This window comes from Berghia stephanieae, chromosome 12 (genome assembly GCF_034508935.2).
Source record: "Berghia stephanieae isolate SIO BIC M18660-M18661 chromosome 12, UCSD_Bste_1.3, whole genome shotgun sequence".
Classification (NCBI taxonomy): Eukaryota; Metazoa; Mollusca; class Gastropoda; order Nudibranchia; family Aeolidiidae; genus Berghia; species Berghia stephanieae.
In genome coordinates, this window is record NC_088371.1 from 42,835,690 (window position 1) to 42,857,800 (window position 22,111).

At 34.7% G+C, this 22,111-nt stretch overlaps 1 protein-coding gene across 2 annotated transcripts in view; it reads left to right on the forward strand.

Annotated features, from left to right (window-relative positions):
- LOC144958009 (uncharacterized) overlaps positions 1-17,268 on the forward strand; it is a 20,495-nt gene extending 3,227 nt beyond the window's left edge. For both annotated transcript variants that reach the window (XM_078889597.1, XM_078889598.1), the window contains exons 2-5: positions 61-339; positions 2,987-3,163; positions 4,201-5,860; positions 9,563-17,268. In XM_078889597.1, the coding sequence (XP_078745723.1) occupies positions 61-339; positions 2,987-3,163; positions 4,201-5,860; positions 9,563-9,999 (2,553 nt within the window). In that variant the 3' untranslated portion in view covers positions 10,000-17,268. The remainder of the gene's footprint in view (positions 1-60; positions 340-2,986; positions 3,164-4,200; positions 5,861-9,562) is intronic.
- Positions 17,269-22,111: the final 4,843 nt, after the last annotated feature.

Genomic DNA, 22,111 nt, shown 5'->3' on the forward strand with positions numbered 1-22,111 from the left:
CTTTTTAGAATAGATTGGTAGGTATTGTCATGTATCTTGTAGTGTTTATTTTTTCCCCAGACAATGGCGACATCTTCTTCAAATATGGACAGCAACATTGATAAAATGATGGAACGTTTGCGAGAGGTTGAGGAGAAAAGCAGTTTTCTAGAGGGAGAGCTGTTACGTGCCCAAGAGGAAATTGTTGCCTTAAAGAAGGCAAAATTTGAAATGAGCTCGAAGCTAGAAAAATGTGTCAAGGATTTGGAGCCGTTTAAAGACAAGTCCGGATTAAGTAGATTCGACTCAACTCAATCTGGAGCCATTTCTCGAGACGATTTTTCTCAGATGAAAAAAAAGGTGACTTAGATTTTTGACTATATTTTAAAAAAAATTGTTCTTGTTGTATTGTCGATGGCTGAGTTGTAGATACTTTGTCAATAAAAATTGAGCTTAGCCGGTGAGTAGATGACCAGCAATGATTGCAAAATTATGCTAAGGTAAGGCTCTTTGCACGGCTAAGGTTGGAGTCGGAGACTGTCTCAGATGGAGATCTGTGGTGACGTCATATGCTCCAGATGGAGTAGTAGTAGTAGTAGTAGTAGTAGTAGTAGTAGTAGTAGTAGTAGTAGTAGAAGTAGTAGTAGTAGTAGTAGAAGTAGTAGTAGTAGTAGTAGTAGTAGTAGTAGTAGTAGTAGTAGTAAGAGTTGAAAGAGTTGAGCTTTTATATAGCGCAATATCGACTAAACGTGATCAAAGCGCTTTACAAGGTAAAGTAGTAGTAGTAGTAGTAGTCGTAGTCGTAGTAGTAGTAGTAGTAGTAGTAGTAGTAGTAGTTGTAGTAGTAGTAGTCGTAGTCGTAGTAGTAGTAGTAGTAGTAGTAGTAGTAGCAGCAACAGCAGTATAGTAGTAGTAGTAGTAGTAGTAGTAGTAGTAGTAGTAGTAGTAGTAGTAGTAGTAGTAGTAGTAGCAGTATAGTAGTAGTAGTAGTAGTAGTAGTAGTAGTAGTAGTAGTAGTAGTAGTAGTAGTAGTAGTAGTAGTAGTAGTAGTAGTAGTAGTAGTAGTAGTAGTAGTAGTAGTAGTAGTAGTAGTATTACCTTCACTGACTCCTTTATTTATTGTTGACCCGTATATGGATTTTGCATATATATATATATGTATGTATGTATTGATGCTCTGCGTTTTGGTAAAATACTCATATTATCCACCAGCTGGATCAAACGTGTCAACGCACAAAAGTATGTGTAAGCTTAAATATTTTTTATGTCTGATTAATACAATTTAGTGATAACTAACTCATTAAAATGTCTGGCTGAAAGCAATAATAAAGATCTCAAGTGACATCAATTTCGTTCCATCTATAGAGACATAAACATTATAAAAGTACCTGCATCACCTGGTGTTGTTTAATGCCACTGTTTTTGAGTTGTTTGTTTATATTTCAGATGAATGCCACAGTGGGCATCATGAACGTGATGAGAGGTTTGTTTATATTTCAGATGAATGCCACAATGGGTATGTTGAATGTGACGAGAGGTTTGTTTATATTTCAGATGAGTGCCATAGTGGGCATCATGAACGTGATGAGAGGTTTGTTTATATTTCAGATGAATGCCACAGTGGGTATCTTGAATGTGATGAGAGGTTTGTTTATATTTCAGATGAAGGCCACAGTGGGTATGTTGAATGTGATGAGAGGTTTGTTTATATTTCAGATGAATGCCACAGTGGGTATCTTGAACGTGATGAGTTGTTTGTTTATATTTCAGATGAATGCCACAGTGGGCATCATGACGTGATGAGAGGTTTGTTTATATTTCAGATGAATGCCACATGGGTATGTTGAATGTGACGAGAGGTTTGTTTATATTTCAGATGAATGCCACAGTGGGTATGTTGAATGTGATGAGAGGTTTGTTTATATTTCAGATGAATGCCACAGTGGGCATCTTGAACGTGATGAGTTGTTTGTTTATATTTCAGATGAATGCCACAGTGGGCATCTTGAATGTGATGAGAGGTTTGTTTATATTTCAGATGATGCCACAGTGGGTATCTGAACGTGATGAGTTGTTTGTTTATATTTCAGATGAATGCCACAGTGGGTATCATGAAGTGATGAGTTGTTTGTTTATATTTCAGATGAATGCCACAGTGGGTATCTTGAACGTGATGAGTTGTTTGTTTATATTTCAGATGAATGCCACAGTGGGCATCATGAACGTGATGAGAGGTTTGTTTATATTTCAGATGAATGCCACAATGGGTATGTTGAATGTGACGAGAGGTTTGTTTATATTTCAGATGAATGCCACAGTGGGTATGTTGAATGTGATGAGAGGTTTGTTTATATTTCAGATGAATGCCACAGTGGGTATCTTGAACGTGATGAGTTGTTTGTTTATATTTCAGATGAATGCCACAGTGGGTATCATGAACGTGATGAGAGGTTTGTTTATATTTCAGATGAATGCCACAGTGGGCATCTTGAACGTGATGAGTTGTTTGTTTATATTTCAGATGAATGCCACAGTGGGCATCTTGAATGTGATGAGAGGTTTGTTTATATTTCAGATGAGTGCCACAGTGGGTATCATGAACGTGATGAGTTGTTTGTTTATATTTCAGATGAATGCCACAGTGGGTATCATGAACGTGATGAGTTGTTTGTTTATATTTCAGATGAATGCCACAGTGGGTATCATGAACGTGATGAGAGGTTTGTTTATATTTCAGATGAATGCCACAGTGGGCATCTTGAACGTGATGAGTTGTTTGTTTATATTTCAGATGAATGCCACAGTGGGCATCTTGAATGTGATGAGAGGTTTGTTTATATTTCAGATGAGTGCCACAGTGGGTATCATGAACGTGATGAGTTGTTTGTTTATATTTCAGATGAATGCCACAGTGGGTATCTTGAATGTGATGAGAGGTTTGTTTATATTTCAGATGAATGCCACAGTGGGTATCTTGAATGTGATGAGAGGTTTGTTTATATTTCAGATGAATGCCACAGTGGGTATGTTGAACGTGACGAGAGGTAAATTGGACAAAACAGCCGATACGACAAAGAAAATGGTGGATAAAGTGGACACCAACGAGGAGAGGGTAGAGCGTTTGCACAAACTTTTTAACCGCCTTCACGTGTCCATTGAAGACAGGAAACAGGTTGTGGAAGAGGTTGGTGATTATCTTCTGGCTTACTGTGGAAACAAAATAAAACAAAACAAAACAAACAACCCCCCCCCCCAAAAAAAACAACAAACAAACAAAAAACAAAACAAAGCAAACATTATAATTTTAAAAAAAAATTTGGATAGAAAACTGATTCTTCCCATTCAAATCGACCCAAATGTTTTTATTGTCAATAACTAAATCAAGATGTGAATTTTATCTATTATATATATATATATATATATATATATATATATATATATATATATATATATATATATATATATATATATATATATATATATATATATATATATATATATATATATTCTCTATAAAACGGGAATATCCTATTTTATTTTACTTAATTCTTCCCTTCTCGTCCATTTTCCGGATTTTCCCCAAAACGTCACTCCCGTCCAACATAAAAATAGATTATTTAAACTCTAACTCAAAGGGAGTAAGAACTTGCTGTGCTGAATTTTGTTTGGCAAGACGAGCTGTGCTACACAGTGTTGGTTTGCTACACAGTGTTCAGTTCTTGTAAGTAAAACCAAAAAAAATATTTCTTCAGATTTTATGACACGCAAAAGAAATTTGAATGAGAAATAAATGTTGGTTGCATTGTAACGAATGTGACGATTTTCCTGTTGTTGGTAAGGAAAACTCCCCACAAAAATTGAGCTTCTATATAGCTCATTATCCACTAAATGTGCTCAAATCGCTTTACTAAAGTCCCATAAGCCCCTAAATAATAGCAACATTTAATATGTAAGACGAGACATGACGCCTGTTAAGTGATATTACAATTTTTTCGGACAAAGACAACGTTTGTTAACAGCCAGGTACACATTTTACACTTGACTACGGTGAGAGAATGTGAGTAAAGAGCCTTTTCCAAGCTCTCAGCTATATATAGTTGTTCAGAGTTGGGACTCAAATCCTGTACCTTCCAATCTGAAGGCGACTATTATAGCCCTAGACCATATCGCCTCACAACGAGAGTGTTGATATCAATTTTTATTCTTCTCTTTGGCTTTTAGGTCAAATGGTTGAGGAACGAAATGAACAGATTGGACCCGTTCGGGTTTCAGCTGCAACAGCATCATGACCGGTTGGAAAATCAGCAATTTGAAATAAATGGACTTAGGAATCAACTTCAACAACACCACCAGAGTCAACACCAAGAGTTTCAATCATTTTCACCACCACGGTTGGCAAAATTGTCATCACATCGAAGGTCACCACCACCACCATCAGTGACATCATCATCATCATCTCTATCACTAACAGCATTTGGAGAACCATTACGACCACCACCATCAGTGACATCATCATCTCTATCACCAACAGCATTTGGAGAACCATCACGACCACCACCATCAGTGACATCATCATCTCTATCACTAACAGCATTTGGAGAACCATCACGACCACCACCATCAGTGACATCATCATCTCTATCACTAACAGCATTGGTAGAACCATCACGACCACCACCATCAGTGACATCATCATCATCTCTATCACTAACAGCATTGGTAGAACTATCACAACCACCACCACCATCAATGACATCATCATCTCTATCACTAACAGCATTGGTAGAACCATCACGACCACCACCATCAGTGACATCATCATCACTAACTCTATCAGGGCAATCTTCACAACCACAAGTACCAGTGTCATATTCATATTCATATTTATCACCACAGGCATCATCAAATATGGCATCATCACCATCACAACCACAAGTACCAGTGTCATCATATTCATATTCATATTTATCACCACAGGCATCATCAAATATGGCATCATCACCATCACAACCACAAGTACCAGTGTCATCATATTCATATTCATATTTATCACCACAGGCATCATCAAATATGGCATCATCACCATCACAACCACAAGTACCAGTGTCATCATATTCATATTCATATTTATCACCAGAGGCATCATCACCATCACAACCACAAGTACCAGTGTCATCATATTCATATTTATCACCACAGGCATCATCAAATATGGCATCATCACCATCACAACCACAAGTACCAGTGTCATCATATTCATATTCATATTTATCACCACAGGCATCATCAAATATGGCATCATCACCATCACAACAACGATCATCATTTCCAACATCTTATTCACGACAATCACCGTCACAACGACCACTAACAAAGACATCAACATCATCATCATCATCACCATCACAACAACGATCATCATTTCCAACATCTTATTCACGACAATCACCATCACGACGACCATTAACAAAGACATACACATCATCATCATCACCACGAACTGCCTCAGCAAAAGTATCACATTCACCACCGTCATCAGCATCTTCGACATCAAAAAAGTCATATTCACCACCAGCACAATCATCATCACCATCATCATTATCATCATCGTGGTTAGCGTCATCCATAAAATGGCTGTGGGGAGGACCGCAAAACTCGTCAAATGCTGCATCTTCATCACACCCAGCAATTCCAAAACCAAAAGTGACCAAACCAACAACAACAACAACAACACGCACCACTAATCCAACCCCGTCTGCATCGTCGCTGGCATCAAAGGGTGGATCAGGAGTCTATGTTATGAGATCAACACACCTGTCTTCAGGAAAGTCTTTCACGCAACCCCAAAGACTTTCCCTTAACATGGATTACCAAACACAAGGTGAGTATTTTAGAGTAGATTAATGATAATAATAACGATGATGATGATGATGATGATGATGATGATGATGATGATGATGATGATGGTGATGATAATGATGATGATGATAATAATAATTATAGCAATAATAATAATAATAATAATAATAATATAATAATAATAATAATAATAATAATAATAATAATAATAATAATAATAATAATAATAATATTAATAATGATAATAATAATATAATAATATAATAATAATAAATAATAATAATAATATAATAATAATAATAATAAAAATAAGAAGAATGAAGAAAAGAAAAGAAAGAAGAGAAAGAAGAAGAAGAAGAAGAAGAAGAAGAAGAAGAAGAGAAGAAGAGATGATAGAGAATGATAAAGAAGAATGAATGAGATAGATGAATGATGATATGATAGAATGTGAGTGATGAGAATATACGTAATACGTCAATATGTGCCTGTCAAATGAATCCTTCAAAGTTACAAAATGTGATGACGTAATTTTTGTAACATGCTGGCTTTGAATGTAATAATGTAGAATATCACTGAATGTAAACTTCTTTAACACCAGATTCCATGTAAGTCTTGTACAGTAAAATCTTTCAAAAGAACCGCCGTTTTCAAATACAAGTGATGCATAATTAAGATGGCATATTGATTACCTTATATCTTCCCTCTGAGTTCCTGGTTGTGAGCCATATTGCTATTCGCCGCATCCATAGAAAACATTCCCAACTTCGCCTCTCTTGAGAAATACTTGTAAATTTTCCTCATTGTATTAAATTTGCATGTTTAATCTATTTTGTCATGTTATCAGTTTTTATAAATGTAGGAATCACAACAGCAAGCTACGCCTCTGGCTTTCAACTATTAATCGTAACAATTGTTTATGTCAAGTGTGTACAAAATAAACAATTTGCTGTGTGATTTTGAATCCAGCGTGGCAATCTTAGTGAGTAGTGCACATAAATGTCGTGAAAAGTCCTGGCCAAGCCTGTGGCGTATTCCGTGATCGTAAGCACAGCATATTTCCCTGTGTATAATAATATTGTTAATGTAAATCATCCAAAAATTCACTCATTCCAGACCCTTCGTTTTTTATATAACGCAAAGAAGAAACAATCCCAAATTATGGTTCTGTAACCGATTAAAAAAAAACAGCTCAACGTCAGTACCAATTCCAGTGTTGGAGCCAATTATAATTAAAATCCATCAGAAGGTTGTGACGATATCCACGTCAACGCGAGCGCACAGGTTATGGAACGGACGTTTGATGTCTTTTCAATACCATCTCAATGACACAGTTAACCCACATGTGCAGAAGAAGAAACATAAAATTACTTAGGACGTTGATACTGTACCAAACAAAAAGAAAAAAAAAAGAAGATTTATAACGGAAGCTGTGTTAAGTCTGTCAAATATTTTCTTTTAAAATATGTCTAAATATTTACTCACAATTTCCTTAACATACTGAGATGTATAGAGGTGCCTGGATAGTCGTAGATCTACCGATATTTTTGTAAAAAAATAATATATTAAGATATGATAAGGTTAACTTTATTTATCCATTTCTAGAAATTTCCATTGGGAATTGCCATAGACAAATGGCTTTCTAAATGTAATTAAGCAAATAATAATAATAAACAAGAAGGATAATCACATCGAAATCAACAAAAATCAACAAAACTAAACATATAAAATTATCTCTCATACCTCTCGAATTCACCTGACCTCCATTTCTCTCTCTCTCTCTCTCTCTCTCTCTCTCTCTCTCTCTCTCTCTCTCTCTCTCTCTCTCTCTCTCTCTCTCTCTCCCTCTCTCTCTCTCTCTCTCTCTCTCTCTCTCTGTGTTTTTTTTTCTCTCTCTCTCTCTTTCTTTCCCTCTGTATCTCTCTCTCTATCTTCTCTCCCCTCTACCTATCAGTATATATATATTATATATATATATATATATATATATATATATATATATATATATATATATATATATATATATATATTATATATATATATATATATACACACATACATGGCGATTTTCTTTTCTATCAAGTAACTGATTATATTTATTATTTCCAATGTGAAGAAGAAACACCACCAAACATTTCTAGTGAGAGTGGTCAGCAGGGACTTAAAGACAAGGCTTGAGTGAGTTAATCTTACAGTGTGGCTATGTGCTCTAGTGTTATGGCATTTGCCGTCAGATCGGACGGTCCAGATTTCGAGTCCTGCTCTGGCTGGCGTATAATTTAGAATTTGGAAAAGGTTCTTTACTCACATTCTCTCAACTTACTCAGGTTTAAAATGAGTACCTGGCCGTTAACAGTGTTATCTGTGTCGGAACAACATCCCTGTAATATTGTCTAATATGCGTCATGTCTCGTCCTACATGTTACGTGTTGCTGTTAGTCAAGGACCCTTTGTAAAGAGCAATGAGTACGTTTAGTAGATACTACGCTTTTTAAAAGCTCAATTAATTTATTTTCACAGACTTCATCTTTTACAAGTCAATTGTTTGCCCGAAATCCTTTCTAAAGAACAACAAGAACATTTAATATCTGCTACTGCCTTGTACGACTTTCTAAAGAACAACAAGAACATTTAATATCTGCTACTGCCTTGTACGACTTTCTAAAGAACAACAAGAACATTTAATATCTGCTACTGCCTTGTACGAAAAACAAACAAAGCTCGATCGAGTTTTTATTTTAAAAAGATCTGAAAAAAGGACAAAGCATGAAAGAAAAACATAATATATAAAAATCAGACTGCCTTTCGACTGGAGATTGAACTTTGGACCCCCTGAGTACCGGTCAGACGTGCTACCAGAACACAACAAGAGTTTGGGATCTTTTTGTCTTGTGTTTTTCTTTCTTGCTTTGTCTGGCAGTGTGTTCAGATCTGTGTGTTACACATGGACCTGTTCCATAATTAGAATTAGAATTCCCTTTATTCATCCCATAGGGGAAATTTGTCTCTAGGGTCTATTCCAAGGGAAGACTGGAATAACCCAGGCGTCAGCTGCATTGCAGCGCTGCAAATTGAGCTAGGGCAAGGTGACTTGCTCAAGGCCACACAGTGCAGCGGCGGGCGATCCAACTCGTTACCTTTCGGGTACGAAGCAAAGACCGTACCGCTGAGCCGCGCTGCCCCCCCCCCCCCCTTTTTTTTTTTTGTTACATAAATTTGCCTTCTTTATGCAATGATTTTGGTCACCCATTTACAGACTTACACAGTAAAGTAACCTGCACTATGACTTGCTATTTTCCATCCCCGAACGTTTTTCACACAATCAACCCTGCATTGTGCGAAGAATAGCAAGTTCTCTTTTATATTTGAAATCTGCCTTGGTACTTATTAGTCATCATAATCATTGCCTCTTTCACCCTGGGTCAGGGTATAGGCCACAGACAAACGGTTTCCAACCTTCTCTATCCTGAGCTAACTTTTTTTTTTTTTATCTCATTCCAGGTCTTACCACTTCTCTGTATATCAGCTTCTTTAATTCTTCTCCATGTTCCTCATGGCCTTCCCCTTGATCGTCTGCCCTGAGGGTTCCAGTCCAATACTTTCTTTGTTATAGTTGAGTCATTCTTTCTAAGCGTGTGTCCAATCCACCTCCATCGTCTTCTTCCTATTTCTTATTATTACACATATATTATTTAAAGCACTTGTAATTTTGTTTTATTTTTCACAGAAGCTGAATGTTTAAGTCACAGCTTTCAAGTGATTTCAACATCCAAACCTTTCAGACAAACCGGTATACCCATGAAGGTTGCCTGTTATAACATTAAACAGAAAACCTGTTTTGAAATGGACACTGGTCTTGGAACATACACTTTCTATACGAAGGGCAAGTATAGTTTTGGAGTAGAAGGGGTTCAAGAGAATGAAGGCATTTTAGGATGGTATTTGTGTAGGAAAGGCGGAAGGCGTCCCCAAAAACATTTACTTTTTCAGACAACCTTGGACACAAAAATGGGGACCTGCATGGGAAACAAGCAAGTCGTTTGGTTTGGACGAGAGGGGACGGAAGTGTGGATTGAAGTAGTTCGGGTGTGTGGAGAAGCTGAAGTTGCATCTTGTAAATTTTCTGGAGGATTTTTAAATACGCTCGACTATGTATGGAGTTGACTTATTCCTCAGAACAACTTAGATCTAGAGAGTGATATTCATATAAGTATTAGTGATGTTGACTTCATATTTGATGAATTCTACCAAAATATTTGAATCTAAAACTAATTAATTATATACAAAACACTCGAATCTGGGAACCAATCAGACTCAAATCAATCCAAAACTAACACTCGTCAACAGTAAAACACTTGAGGTTGGCGACGACCATTTGGACACGATTAATTCATTAACTATTTTATTGTGGGTATAAAGTTTGTGTAGGGCCTATATGGTATCTATGATGGCTACAACCATTTGGACACTATTAATTCATTAACTATTTTATTGTGGGTATAAAGTTTGTGTAGGGCCTATATGGTATCTATGATGGCTACAACCATTTGGACACTATTAATTCATTAACTATTTTATTGTGGGTATAAAGTTTGTGTAGGGCCTATATGGTATCTATGATGGCTACAACCATTTGGACACTATTAATTCATTAACTATTTTATTTTGGGTATAAAGTTTGTGTAGGGCCTATATGGTATCTATGATGGCGACAACCATTTGGACACTATTAATTCATTAACTATTTTATTTTGGGTATAAAGTTTGTGTAGGGCCTATACTATATGGTATCTATGATGGCTACAACCATTTGGACACTATTAATTCATTAACTATTTTATTTTGGGTATAAAGTTTGTGTAGGGCCTATATGGTATCTATGATGGCTACAAACATTTGGACACTATTAATTCATTAACTATTTTATAGTTATAAATGAGTGAAAATTCATAACAATAATAGATAAAGAGAAGATTTCCCAAATCATGAATGGGTATGGTATATATATCCAAACAATACTCAATGTTACATTAAGTTGGGTCATTTGGACACTATTAATTCATTAACTATTTTATTTTGGGTATAAAGTTTGTGTAGGGCCTATATGGTATCTATGATGGCGACAACCATTTGGACACTATTAATTCATTAACTATTTTATTTTGGGTATAAAGTTTGTGTAGGGCCTATACTATATGGTATCTATGATGGCTACAACCATTTGGACACTATTAATTCATTAACTATTTTATTGTGGGTATAAAGTTTGTGTAGGGCCTATATGGTATCTATGATGGCTACAACCATTTGGACACTATTAATTCATTAACTATTTTATTGTGGGTATAAAGTTTGTGTAGGGCCTATATGGTATCTATGATGGCTACAACCATTTGGACACTATTAATTCATTAACTATTTTATTGTGGGTATAAAGTTTGTGTAGGGCCTATATGGTATCTATGATGGCTACAACCATTTGGACACTATTAATTCATTAACTATTTTATTTTGGGTATAAAGTTTGTGTAGGGCCTATATGGTATCTATGATGGCGACAACCATTTGGACACTATTAATTCATTAACTATTTTATTTTGGGTATAAAGTTTGTGTAGGGCCTATACTATATGGTATCTATGATGGCTACAACCATTTGGACACTATTAATTCATTAACTATTTTATTTTGGGTATAAAGTTTGTGTAGGGCCTATATGGTATCTATGATGGCTACAAACATTTGGACACTATTAATTCATTAACTATTTTATAGTTATAAATGAGTGAAAATTCATAACAATAATAGATAAAGAGAAGATTTCCCAAATCATGAATGGGTATGGTATATATATCCAAACAATACTCAATGTTACATTAAGTTGGGTCATCATGTTTACAAATAAAATTATCGAAATTGTGCGTTCTGATTTGGCATAGTTTGCGAGGTAACTAACAGTATGCATGGGAGGTTAAGTTATACCCTTCTCACGTGTTTACACTAATCGAGAAAGTAGGTCGGCGTGAATATTTTCACAGCCTGGTATGTGAGAGATACTGAAAGTGTAATTTTGCAAAAATAGACTCCACCTTAGTACTCTACTATTATTCATTTTGTTATTTCTTATGTACGTGAGTGGTTTATGGTCCGTTTCGACCACAAACTCTTTTAGCAGTAGATATCTGCTGAATGTCTTTAAAGCAAAGACGATGGCCAGTCTTCACGCTCTATTACAGAGTATCGTGATTCTCTGTCCAATAATTTTCTGCTTGCATATAAGCAAGGCATTAGAGTTCCCTCATGTTCCTGTAATAGTACACCTGCGATGCCCTTATCAGACGCGTCAGTTCTTACAACAAATTCTTTTGATATGTCGGGTAATTTAAGAATTGGTTCTGAACAGAGTAATGCCTTTAATTGGTTAAAGCTATTCTGACACACTTCTGTCCAAACAATTTTGTTCGGTGACCCATTCTTTGTCAGATTTGTTAGCGGTGTCGCGATGTGCGCGAAGTTGTAAATGTATTTCCTGTAAAAATTTAGGAGCCCAAGTACTTTGCGTACTTCTTTTTTTGTCTTAGGTGGTTGCAATTGTGCGATTTTTGTTTGTTTTTCTGTCTCGGGTGTCTGTGTCCCATGACCAACGGTATGATCAATCCTGCATTTGAAGCTTCGATATTAGTAAACATAGGTTGCGACACTGTGTCTCTATCAAAATACTTTTTTAGCATATTTGCATGGAATGTCTTTGTTGTGTTGTTAATTTTAATCTCGTAATTAACATTAGATTTTACTGCTGTTATTTTGAATGGTCCTTTCCATGTAGCTAAAAGTTTACTCGAGTCATCGGGTAAGAGTATTAGTACTTTGTCACCAATCTCAAAATTTCTTGATTTGCTTTTGCGATCAGAGTATTCCTTGTATTTCTCTGCATTTTTGGTGACGGATTCCTGTGCTAGCTTACACGTGTCCTCTATTCTGTCTTTCAGGTTTCTTACATATTCGTAAGCAAACATAATTTCTTTATTGTCCTCCTCATTCCCTTTACAAATGTCGGCTACTATATTGATCGGGCCGCGAGGTGATCGTCCATACATCAACTCAAATGGGGAGTAGCCTGTAGATTCTTGGGGTATTTCTCTATATGCAAATAGGATTGCTGGTAAGTATCTGTCCCAATCATCTGGTTTTTCTGCTGACACTTTTCTTAACATATTCTTTAGAGTGCCATTAAATCTTTCACAAAGACCATTTGCTTGGGGGTGGTAGGGAGTTGTGAATGAGTGTTGGATTCCCATGAGTTTCATGGTTTCATGCATCATATGTGATGTAAATTGGGGTCCATTGTCCGACAGTATCTCATTTGGTATGCCTATTCTAGTAAAAATTGTCATCAATGCTTCAGCTATGTGATCCGATGTAGTTGATTTCAATGCTATCGCTTCTGGCCACCTGGTTGCGTAATCGACTAGTGTTAGTATGTGTGTATGGTTTCTATCTGATTTTGTTAAAGGGCCTATAATGTCAATTGCAACTTTTTGAAAAACTTTTTCAATAACTGGGGTTGTCTCTAATGGCAATCTCGGTATTCTGCCTTTTGCGACTCTTCTTTGGCATGTGTCACAAGATTTCACATATTCTCGGACGTCTTTAGTAATTCCAGGCCATGTGAAATTCTCGGATATTCTCTTCAATGTGGAAGAGCTCCCAAGATGTCCAGAAGTTATTGAATCGTGCGCTATTCCAAGGATTTTGTTTCTGTAAATACTCGGCGTGACCAGTTGTTTAGCTATTTTGTTTCTTTTCCTATGTAACCTGAACAGAATATCTTTTTCAATGATGTATTCAACTTTTGATTTCGTCCCTTTGTTTGCGATATTGAAATATGAAGTTAAAGTCGGGTCCTTTTTCTGTTCTTCAATGAACGTGTTCCTGTCAAATTGTTGTGGTTCTAGAGAAATAGTCATTGGCTTCTCTGTTGTCTTAGTCATCTTTCTTGTTTCTGCTAGACAAGCTGTTTCTTGGGTTAATGACCATTCTTTTACATCTGTTGGGTTGTCTTTAAGACCTTTTATATTGCCAACAATAACATCAGCGACGGGGTTGGGAAGTATACAGCATTCCACTATTCCTGTATAGTATGGGGTTTCTATGTACACGTTAGCTGTTTCAAAGGTTTCGACTGTGCCACTGAATGTGATGCATTGTACCGTTTTTCCAGTTTTGTCTTCGTCATTGATCAAAGATGCTTTTATTCCTACTGTACTGCATCCTGTGTCTCTCAATATTTTGCAATCAGTTCCATTAGCTTTGCCTTCACAAAAAAATAGCGATCCTGATTTGTGAGTTTGTGTTAAAAGTGACATACCTTTCACGCAATACACATTTATAGTTTCTCCTGACATTACTCGTGTCTGATTGCTTACACTTGTTTGGAGTGATGCATTTGCAGTTTCTTTTGGATATCCCACGATTTTGTAACATTTGTCTGCTGTGTGGCCTTTCATTCCACAATATTGACATTTAATTATAGGTTTGTTGGTTTTCTTATACTCAGTATTATTGTCAGTGCTATTTCTTGTTTTGTTTTGATAGGGTCGGCTATGGTCTCTATTGAACTGTTTGTTCCATGGTTTGTTACTATGGTCATCCTGTTTCACTTGCGTGTTCCGAGTGATTGATCGGCTCGTTCTATTTGAGTACTGAACTTTAGGTGTACCTGGACTCTGAGCAGCAGCAGCGTAGTATGGTTCCTTCAATGTTCTGCTAAGGGGTGTCAATGGATGTGCGCTGTTAAAGTTTTCTGCGTAGATTTTTAATTTGTCCAAGTTTTCTGGCTTTCTCTCTTTAAAGAATGCGACTAAATCTGGGTTGCAAGCTTGATAGATTCGATTCTTCAGCGTGAGATAGTAAAGGCCTGCAAAGTCGTCTTGTTTTACGTTTGCCAACTCAAGCCATCGATTTAGAAATTGGGTAATTCGGTTCACGAATGTATTAAAGTCTTCTCCACTTTCCGGTTTTGCAGTGTGAAACCTTTCCTGGTAACCATCTTCCGTTAATCTAAATCTTTTTAGTAGAGCGTCTTTAATTTTTCCATAGTCATCTGCATCTTCAGTTGTTAAGGTATAGAAAACTTTTAGCGGTTCTCCAGATAAGCAGTTAATCAAGGCTGTGGCCCATTTGCTTTCTGGCCAACGATAACCTTTAGCCTGAACTTCGAATCGGTGTAAGAAGGATTCTAAACAGTCTGAGCGTTCATCGTATGTTGGCATGCGTGGAAGTTTCACGAAAAATTCATCACTATTATTATGTTTTCTTTCATGACCGGTTTTTGTTTTTTCAATTTCCAGCATCATTTGGGTCCTTTTGGTTTCTTCTTCTGCTAAAGCTATTTGTCTTTTTAGTTCTCTTTCTTGGACTCTTTCTTCTCGTTCTTCTCTACGTATTCTTTCTTCATGTTCTTTTTCTTCTCTACGAATTCTTTCTTCATGTTCTTTTTCTTCTCTACGAATTCTTTCTTCGTGTTCTTTTTCTTCTTTACGAATTCTTTCTTCATTTTCTTCTCTACGAATTCTTTCTTCATGTTCTTTTTCTTCTTTTACTTTCTCTTCGCACCATGAAAATATTCTTTCCTGGGGTATTTCTAAGTCCTTTGCAAGACTTAAGTATCTTTTATATGCTTCCATGTTGCAATAAATTAGTTACGATGTTTTATATATATTATATTGACAGGATACTGTTACTGACTGTTTTATTTATTTACACTTACTGGAATGAACTGTTCTATTTTTTATTTCAACTTATTATGTATGTTGAATTTGATGCCTTTTATCGTTATATCTTATAAAGCAATGTGTCAATACAATGCGGAGTTATGACTTGAGTCCATAACAATGTGTCAATCGCGTGTACTCTAAACTATGTTACTACGAAAAATGTATCACCAATGTGTGTGACTCGTCGTTAGTTTGTGTACAATTATTCGCAATGACGCTAATATACTAGAGTGTGATAACAATAATAGGATGCCAAAATAATCCCAAGTTATCTATCACTAAATATAACACGACGGCTAGTAGACTCCTTTTATTATTATTTAGTTTTTAAAGACTCACTTTTCAGAACATAATATATAAGTGGTTTTCGGTAACAGTAATATGCCAAAAATGCATTTAAAACAAATCACTATGCAAAACAAATCACGATGTCTATAGTTACTATGTGATGCCCAACTCATGTAAAAGAGAATAATGAAGGATATATTCACCAACTCAGTTCGTGGCTGGGACCTCTCTCTTGTTCAATGGTTGTTCAACAATTGTAATTAGGCATTGAAGAGTGTTTAACAGTGATGTCTGAAATACAAAACAATAAGATATCGTAAGATTTACAATAGTTACAAAATGTGTTCACAACACTGAGTGATTGGATGGTAGGTGAATGAATCGTTATGGAATGTAAACATATTGAAAACAATTCATGAATGAGGCAAACAACAAAATGAAATGAGTGATATAATAACAAAGTGGACAAGGAATGAATGAATGAATGAAAAACTGAGTGAATAGATGAATGAATGAATGGATAATGTATGAATGAAAGAATGAAGGGAGGAATAAATGTATGAATGATTGGATAAATGAGTGAATAAACGAATGAATGGATGAATGAATGAATGAATGAATGAATGAATGAATAAATGAATGAACAATGAATGAATGAATAATTTATAAATGAATAAATGAATGAAGGAATGAATCAATAAAATGCTATTCAATTTGAATGAAAGAATGAATGGATAAGTTGCTATTCCATTTAAATGAAGAAATGAAAAAGAAAAAAAAATAATCCTGTAAATAGGGAGTTCAATTAAAATATGATCAAGTGGGGCAATTAAGAGTTTTACAATTTAAACTTTAAAGTTAGATGAAATAGATATAAGTAACTAAATAAATTCAATTCTTTATATGTGTCCCCTCCAAAATGTCATGGTCTCAAGTGAGTAAAGAGCTACTCGACTATGCATAAAGATATATGTAGAATGAGGCCCCAGAATTTACTAGTTACTATAAATGAAAAACAATTAACGATTTGTTTACAATGAAATAAAAATAATGATGAAATTTAATTAAAAGAGATAAACAGTGATCGTGGCAGTTACAAATAGAGATATGAATATTTTACGTAACTTATGATAATATGTCAGGTTCATAAATTTACGTTTCCAGGCAGTTGATGGGCTTGGATGATCTATTCCTCTGATAACAGGATCGGACTCGTAAAATTCCACTTCCAGGCAATTGGTAAGAAGTTATTGTGTAGTCCTTGACAGCGGGCTTGGGTTTGATCCTTGATGATTATACAATCAAAGTTAAAAGCTCCGGCGTCTTAATGGTGTAGATATAATATCTACAAAGTCCCAAAAGATAAAAATCTTCCAGTATATATATAGGAATAGAGCGACTGGGCGTCCGGCATAGATTGTGGAGAGAAAGTGAGTGTCGAATGTTAGACCTATCAGCTTTTATAATAAGTGGCTACGTGACAGAATGTAGAACGAAAAGTATTCACTAATTAGAAATTAATTCGAGGGAAGGCTATAAAAGGAAAGACGATCTAATATTAGAAGGTAAAGTTTATCTAAGCCTACCGAAATATAACTGGAGTGAGATGAATTCAGTTCTTAATAAAATAAAATTTAATAAGATAATTGTGAACAATCTTTACTGTGACAGTATCTATGATAGCTACAACCATTTGGACACTATTAATTCATTAACTATTTTATTTTGGGTATAAAGTTTGTGTAGGGCCTATACTATATGGTATCTATGATGGCTACAACCATTTGGACACTATTAATTCATTAACTATTTTATTTTGGGTATAAAGTTTGTGTAGGGCCTATATGGTATCTATGATAGCTACAACCATTTGGACACTATTAATTCATTAACTATTTTATTTTGGGTATAAAGTTTGTGTAGGGCCTATACTATATGGTATCTATGATGGCTACAACCATTTGGACACTATTAATTCATTAACTATTTTATTTTGGGTATAAAGTTTGTGTAGGGCCTATACTATATGGTATCTATGACTTTATATATTGGTTTTGTTCATCATGTCGTGTTCAAAACCCAGCGTTTCTCTGGATAAACATACCTTCAACTTCACCAGAAACCATTCCCTTCCAGCAATATGACGAATAGAGGCACCACAATTTGTACCCCAAGACAACATTGCACACCCACTAGAAGCAGTAGGTCGACATCAATCCAATGTGCGACACAAAGGCGTTCAAAAACAATTTATTTTCTCACAGACCGCCAGGGGATGGACGTGTCTCCTACTAGAAATGTTTAAACATTGAAAACTGATAGTTTCATCAAAACATTGTTAACAATGCCATCGTTTCATCCCTCGTTTGTCTTTAGCGTCTCATTCATCATGTTTTATTGACAAAGGGGAAACCCGAAACGTCCACACTATCTGTCTTTGAAATTATATAATTGAAGCTTCCATTCCATGTTATTATTGTTGTTTATTTATTTCTTTGAGCCCGAAATCCTGAACGTTTGCTTGATATCCAGTGATGGACATACAACACCTCATCAACGTTTGAATTAATCCACCGACCAGAGTTGACAAGCTCAAAATATGTATTTTCAAATATTTACTGGACATTATATTGTTGTTACTTGGGATTTAAGGATGAACTATTCCGTTTTATAGCCATTTTACTGATATGATATGATATGATATGATATGGTGTGATATGATATGAAATGATATGAAATTATATGATATATGATATGATATGACATGATAATATGATATTAATTGACATACCGGAATTGACAAGATTTAAACATTTATTTTCAATGTCAAATGTACAATATTATATTCTTATCGTTGTCTGAAGGAATTTATGGAACAACTATTTCATTTTATAGCCGTTTTACTGATTTGATATCACGTGATATTATACGAGTCTTTCATCATTTGTATGTATTAAAAGACTTATTTATATCGTGCCCAATAACACAACGAGCTTGCGAGTACGTGTTATTGCACGATCAAAATATAATAAGTTTAATAAATACAAAGAAATGATAGAATACGTTTATTCTATCTACCCCTACAAGTAAGATTATGAGATATTTTGTAACCAAATGGTAAGGTATTAGTACTTCTATTCACCATAATTTGTATTTTTCTCCATCTGCTTGAATGACAATTTGACCTAAAACGAAAAACGTTGGATTTGTATTCATGCGCACCAAAAGGTGCTTATTTATAATTGCCAATCAGATTGTCTTTTACACCATATTTCACACCAATAAAATGTGCGAATGTATTCTGTAATCGTGGAATAAATTTTGTATTCAATGCGTTCAAAGCATTATTAAAAGATTACATATTAATTTACTAAGAAATGATAGGGTTTTCCAATGAGAGGCTGGAATAAAACGTGATATTTATCTACATCCCAGAATTGATAGATTTAAAACACGTTTTCCAAGATTTCAGACGAAAGTAAATGACAACTCATTATTTATAATTATAATAAAAACATAGAATAGATTTTGTTTTAATACCAAATGCATGCTCTTTGAACAAATTTAAAATCATGGTTGAAGAAAGTAAATTTTTCTCAGATTTATGAATAGATATTTTTTTTCATCACTCTCTTAAGGTTGTATAATTTTGGTTTGATTATGAACAGTTAATTTTCAATATCTTCAGTAATATAGATGTGTTGATTTTGGCACTATATTGACAAAATGGTCTAATTTGTTTTCATCATTTTATCTGATTTGGTAAATGGTCCGTAAATATTGACACTAAAATGCCATGTTCTTTGAACCAATTTAAAACTATGATTCACAAAGAGTTAATTTCTCTGTAATAGTGTTCAACAGTCATGACGTCACTTCCCTCGTAATGATGCATAGTAACTGGTTCTAAACTGTCGTAACAATGGCGGACGCCGTCATCTCCATCACCGCCCTGATGAAATACTTCTCTAACGAGCATAAAAGTGTATCCAGAGGAGAAAAACATTATAAATCTTATCATATTTTGACATTTATACATTCTGATCAAGTGACATGTGAAAAAGTTCTAGCCAGCATGAAGAATAAAAAGTACCGATTTTCTTTGTTTAGAACCGAGCTGCTGGTTGCTGGGCGGATGTGACATCAGACTATGGAATCCTATTGTGTATGATAATTTTTTTTCTTTGATTAAGCTGTGAATTTTGTACAGTTTTTATTTAATTATGACTAATTTTCAATATCTTCTATAACACATATTTGTTAGTTCTGGCTGTACTGCCATATGGATAAAATTGTTTTCATTATTTTATATGATTTGTTTAATGGTATTTAAATGTTTATACCAAGTCATTCGAAGTTGTACAATTTTTATTTAATTATTAACAGTTGTTAATACCATCAGTCTAGAATTGTTGGTTTTCACTTTACATTGACACACACACACACGTACACACACACACACACACACACACACACACACACACACATATATATATATATATATATATACATATATATATATATATATATATATATATATATATATATATATATATATATATATATATATATATATATATATATATATATATATATAAACATTTGAAAGATAATTAAGAATGTTTATAAATAGCTCTTTTTATCCTAAAGTTGGGCACTATTATTTCATGGTTTTTGTTTTTATAATTTATATATATATATATATATATATATATATATATATATATATATTATATATATATATATATATATATATATATATATATATATATATATATATATACATATATATAGAAATACACATATATTATTTTGATATTTACCACAATGTTGGAGTCAGTCTACATCGATGTTTCAGGCCTTTTCAGCCATCTTCAGGACTGTGTGTTACATGAGTTTGGTTTGTTGTGTGTTGTTGCTTGTTGAAGTGGTTCCGTAGGTTTGTAGTTAATTAGTAAGTGTTTTCGTCTATGTGGACAGCTATTGTACATCTCATTGTTCGTGTTGAGTGTGTTTGGTTATAGTATATTTCTCTTCCAGGCATAAGCTGCATTGTTTTGATGATGGTGTGTATCCCGTTGCTTTAGATAAAATTTTCCATGAAATGTTGTGGTCTAGTTTGTTGTCTTTTAATTTCCAAATATGTTCGCTGAGTTTTGTGGATGTTTTTTTGTTAGTGTTTCTAAAGGTTGAGGTGTGGAGATTGTATCTTGTTTTGAAATTATTTTCGGTTAGTCCTACATATTTTCCTGCTAGTTTGCTGGGTGGGGTCCCTGACCTCCCATAGTGGGCAGGGTGGTACATACTGTGTATTCTATCCCCCAATATCTGTTTTCCAACATGCTTTCTGTCTTTGTCTTGGCACGAGATTACTTGGATTTGTCCTGGCCCTGGCCGGAGTCCTAGCTGGGAGGGAAACAGTCAAATGCATAGTTATTGTTTTGGGAGTTGATATTTTTTTCCTTGTAAATCATCTCTCTATAATGTATTTTTTGTTATTTTTAATGTATAATGTAGGCATTTGAGTGTATTCCTCTTTGTTGGATTTTGTGCTTGTGTCTGGATGAGACTTATAGGTGATCTCAAACTAGGTGCATTGGTGGTATGCTCTTGGAATCTACATCTGATCCCTATTTGTTCCCAGTTCCCCTATGTCTTACTTTTTCTTGGGTGCTTTAATTGTAATTCTAGAACTTTTTACAATCCCATTTTCTTCCTTTTTACTGGCGCTGATATAACCTAAATGTGTTGCAAGCGCCGTAAAACACTTAAAAACAACAAACAAACAGACTTTTAGGTGACCTCAAACTAAGTACATTAGTGGTATGCACTTGGAATGGAATTAGTGGTATGCACTTTTACTATCCCATTTTCTTCCTTTTTACTGGCGCTGATATGACCTAAATGTGTTGCAAGCGCCGTAAAACCCTTAAAAACAACAAACAAACCTTTGTCGAGCACTGTTCGTAACATATTTGCATCCAACACGATTCAATACACACACACACACACACACACACACATATATCTATATATGTGTGTGTGTGTGTGTGTGTGTGTCAATGTAAAGTGAAAACCAGGAATTCTAGACGAATTATACATACATACAGTGTAACTGTTTTGTTTTTATTATCTTCAGTTATTTATTTTGTTATCTGTAAATATAGACACAAAAATATCATGTGATTGAACCAATTAAAAAGTATCGTTAA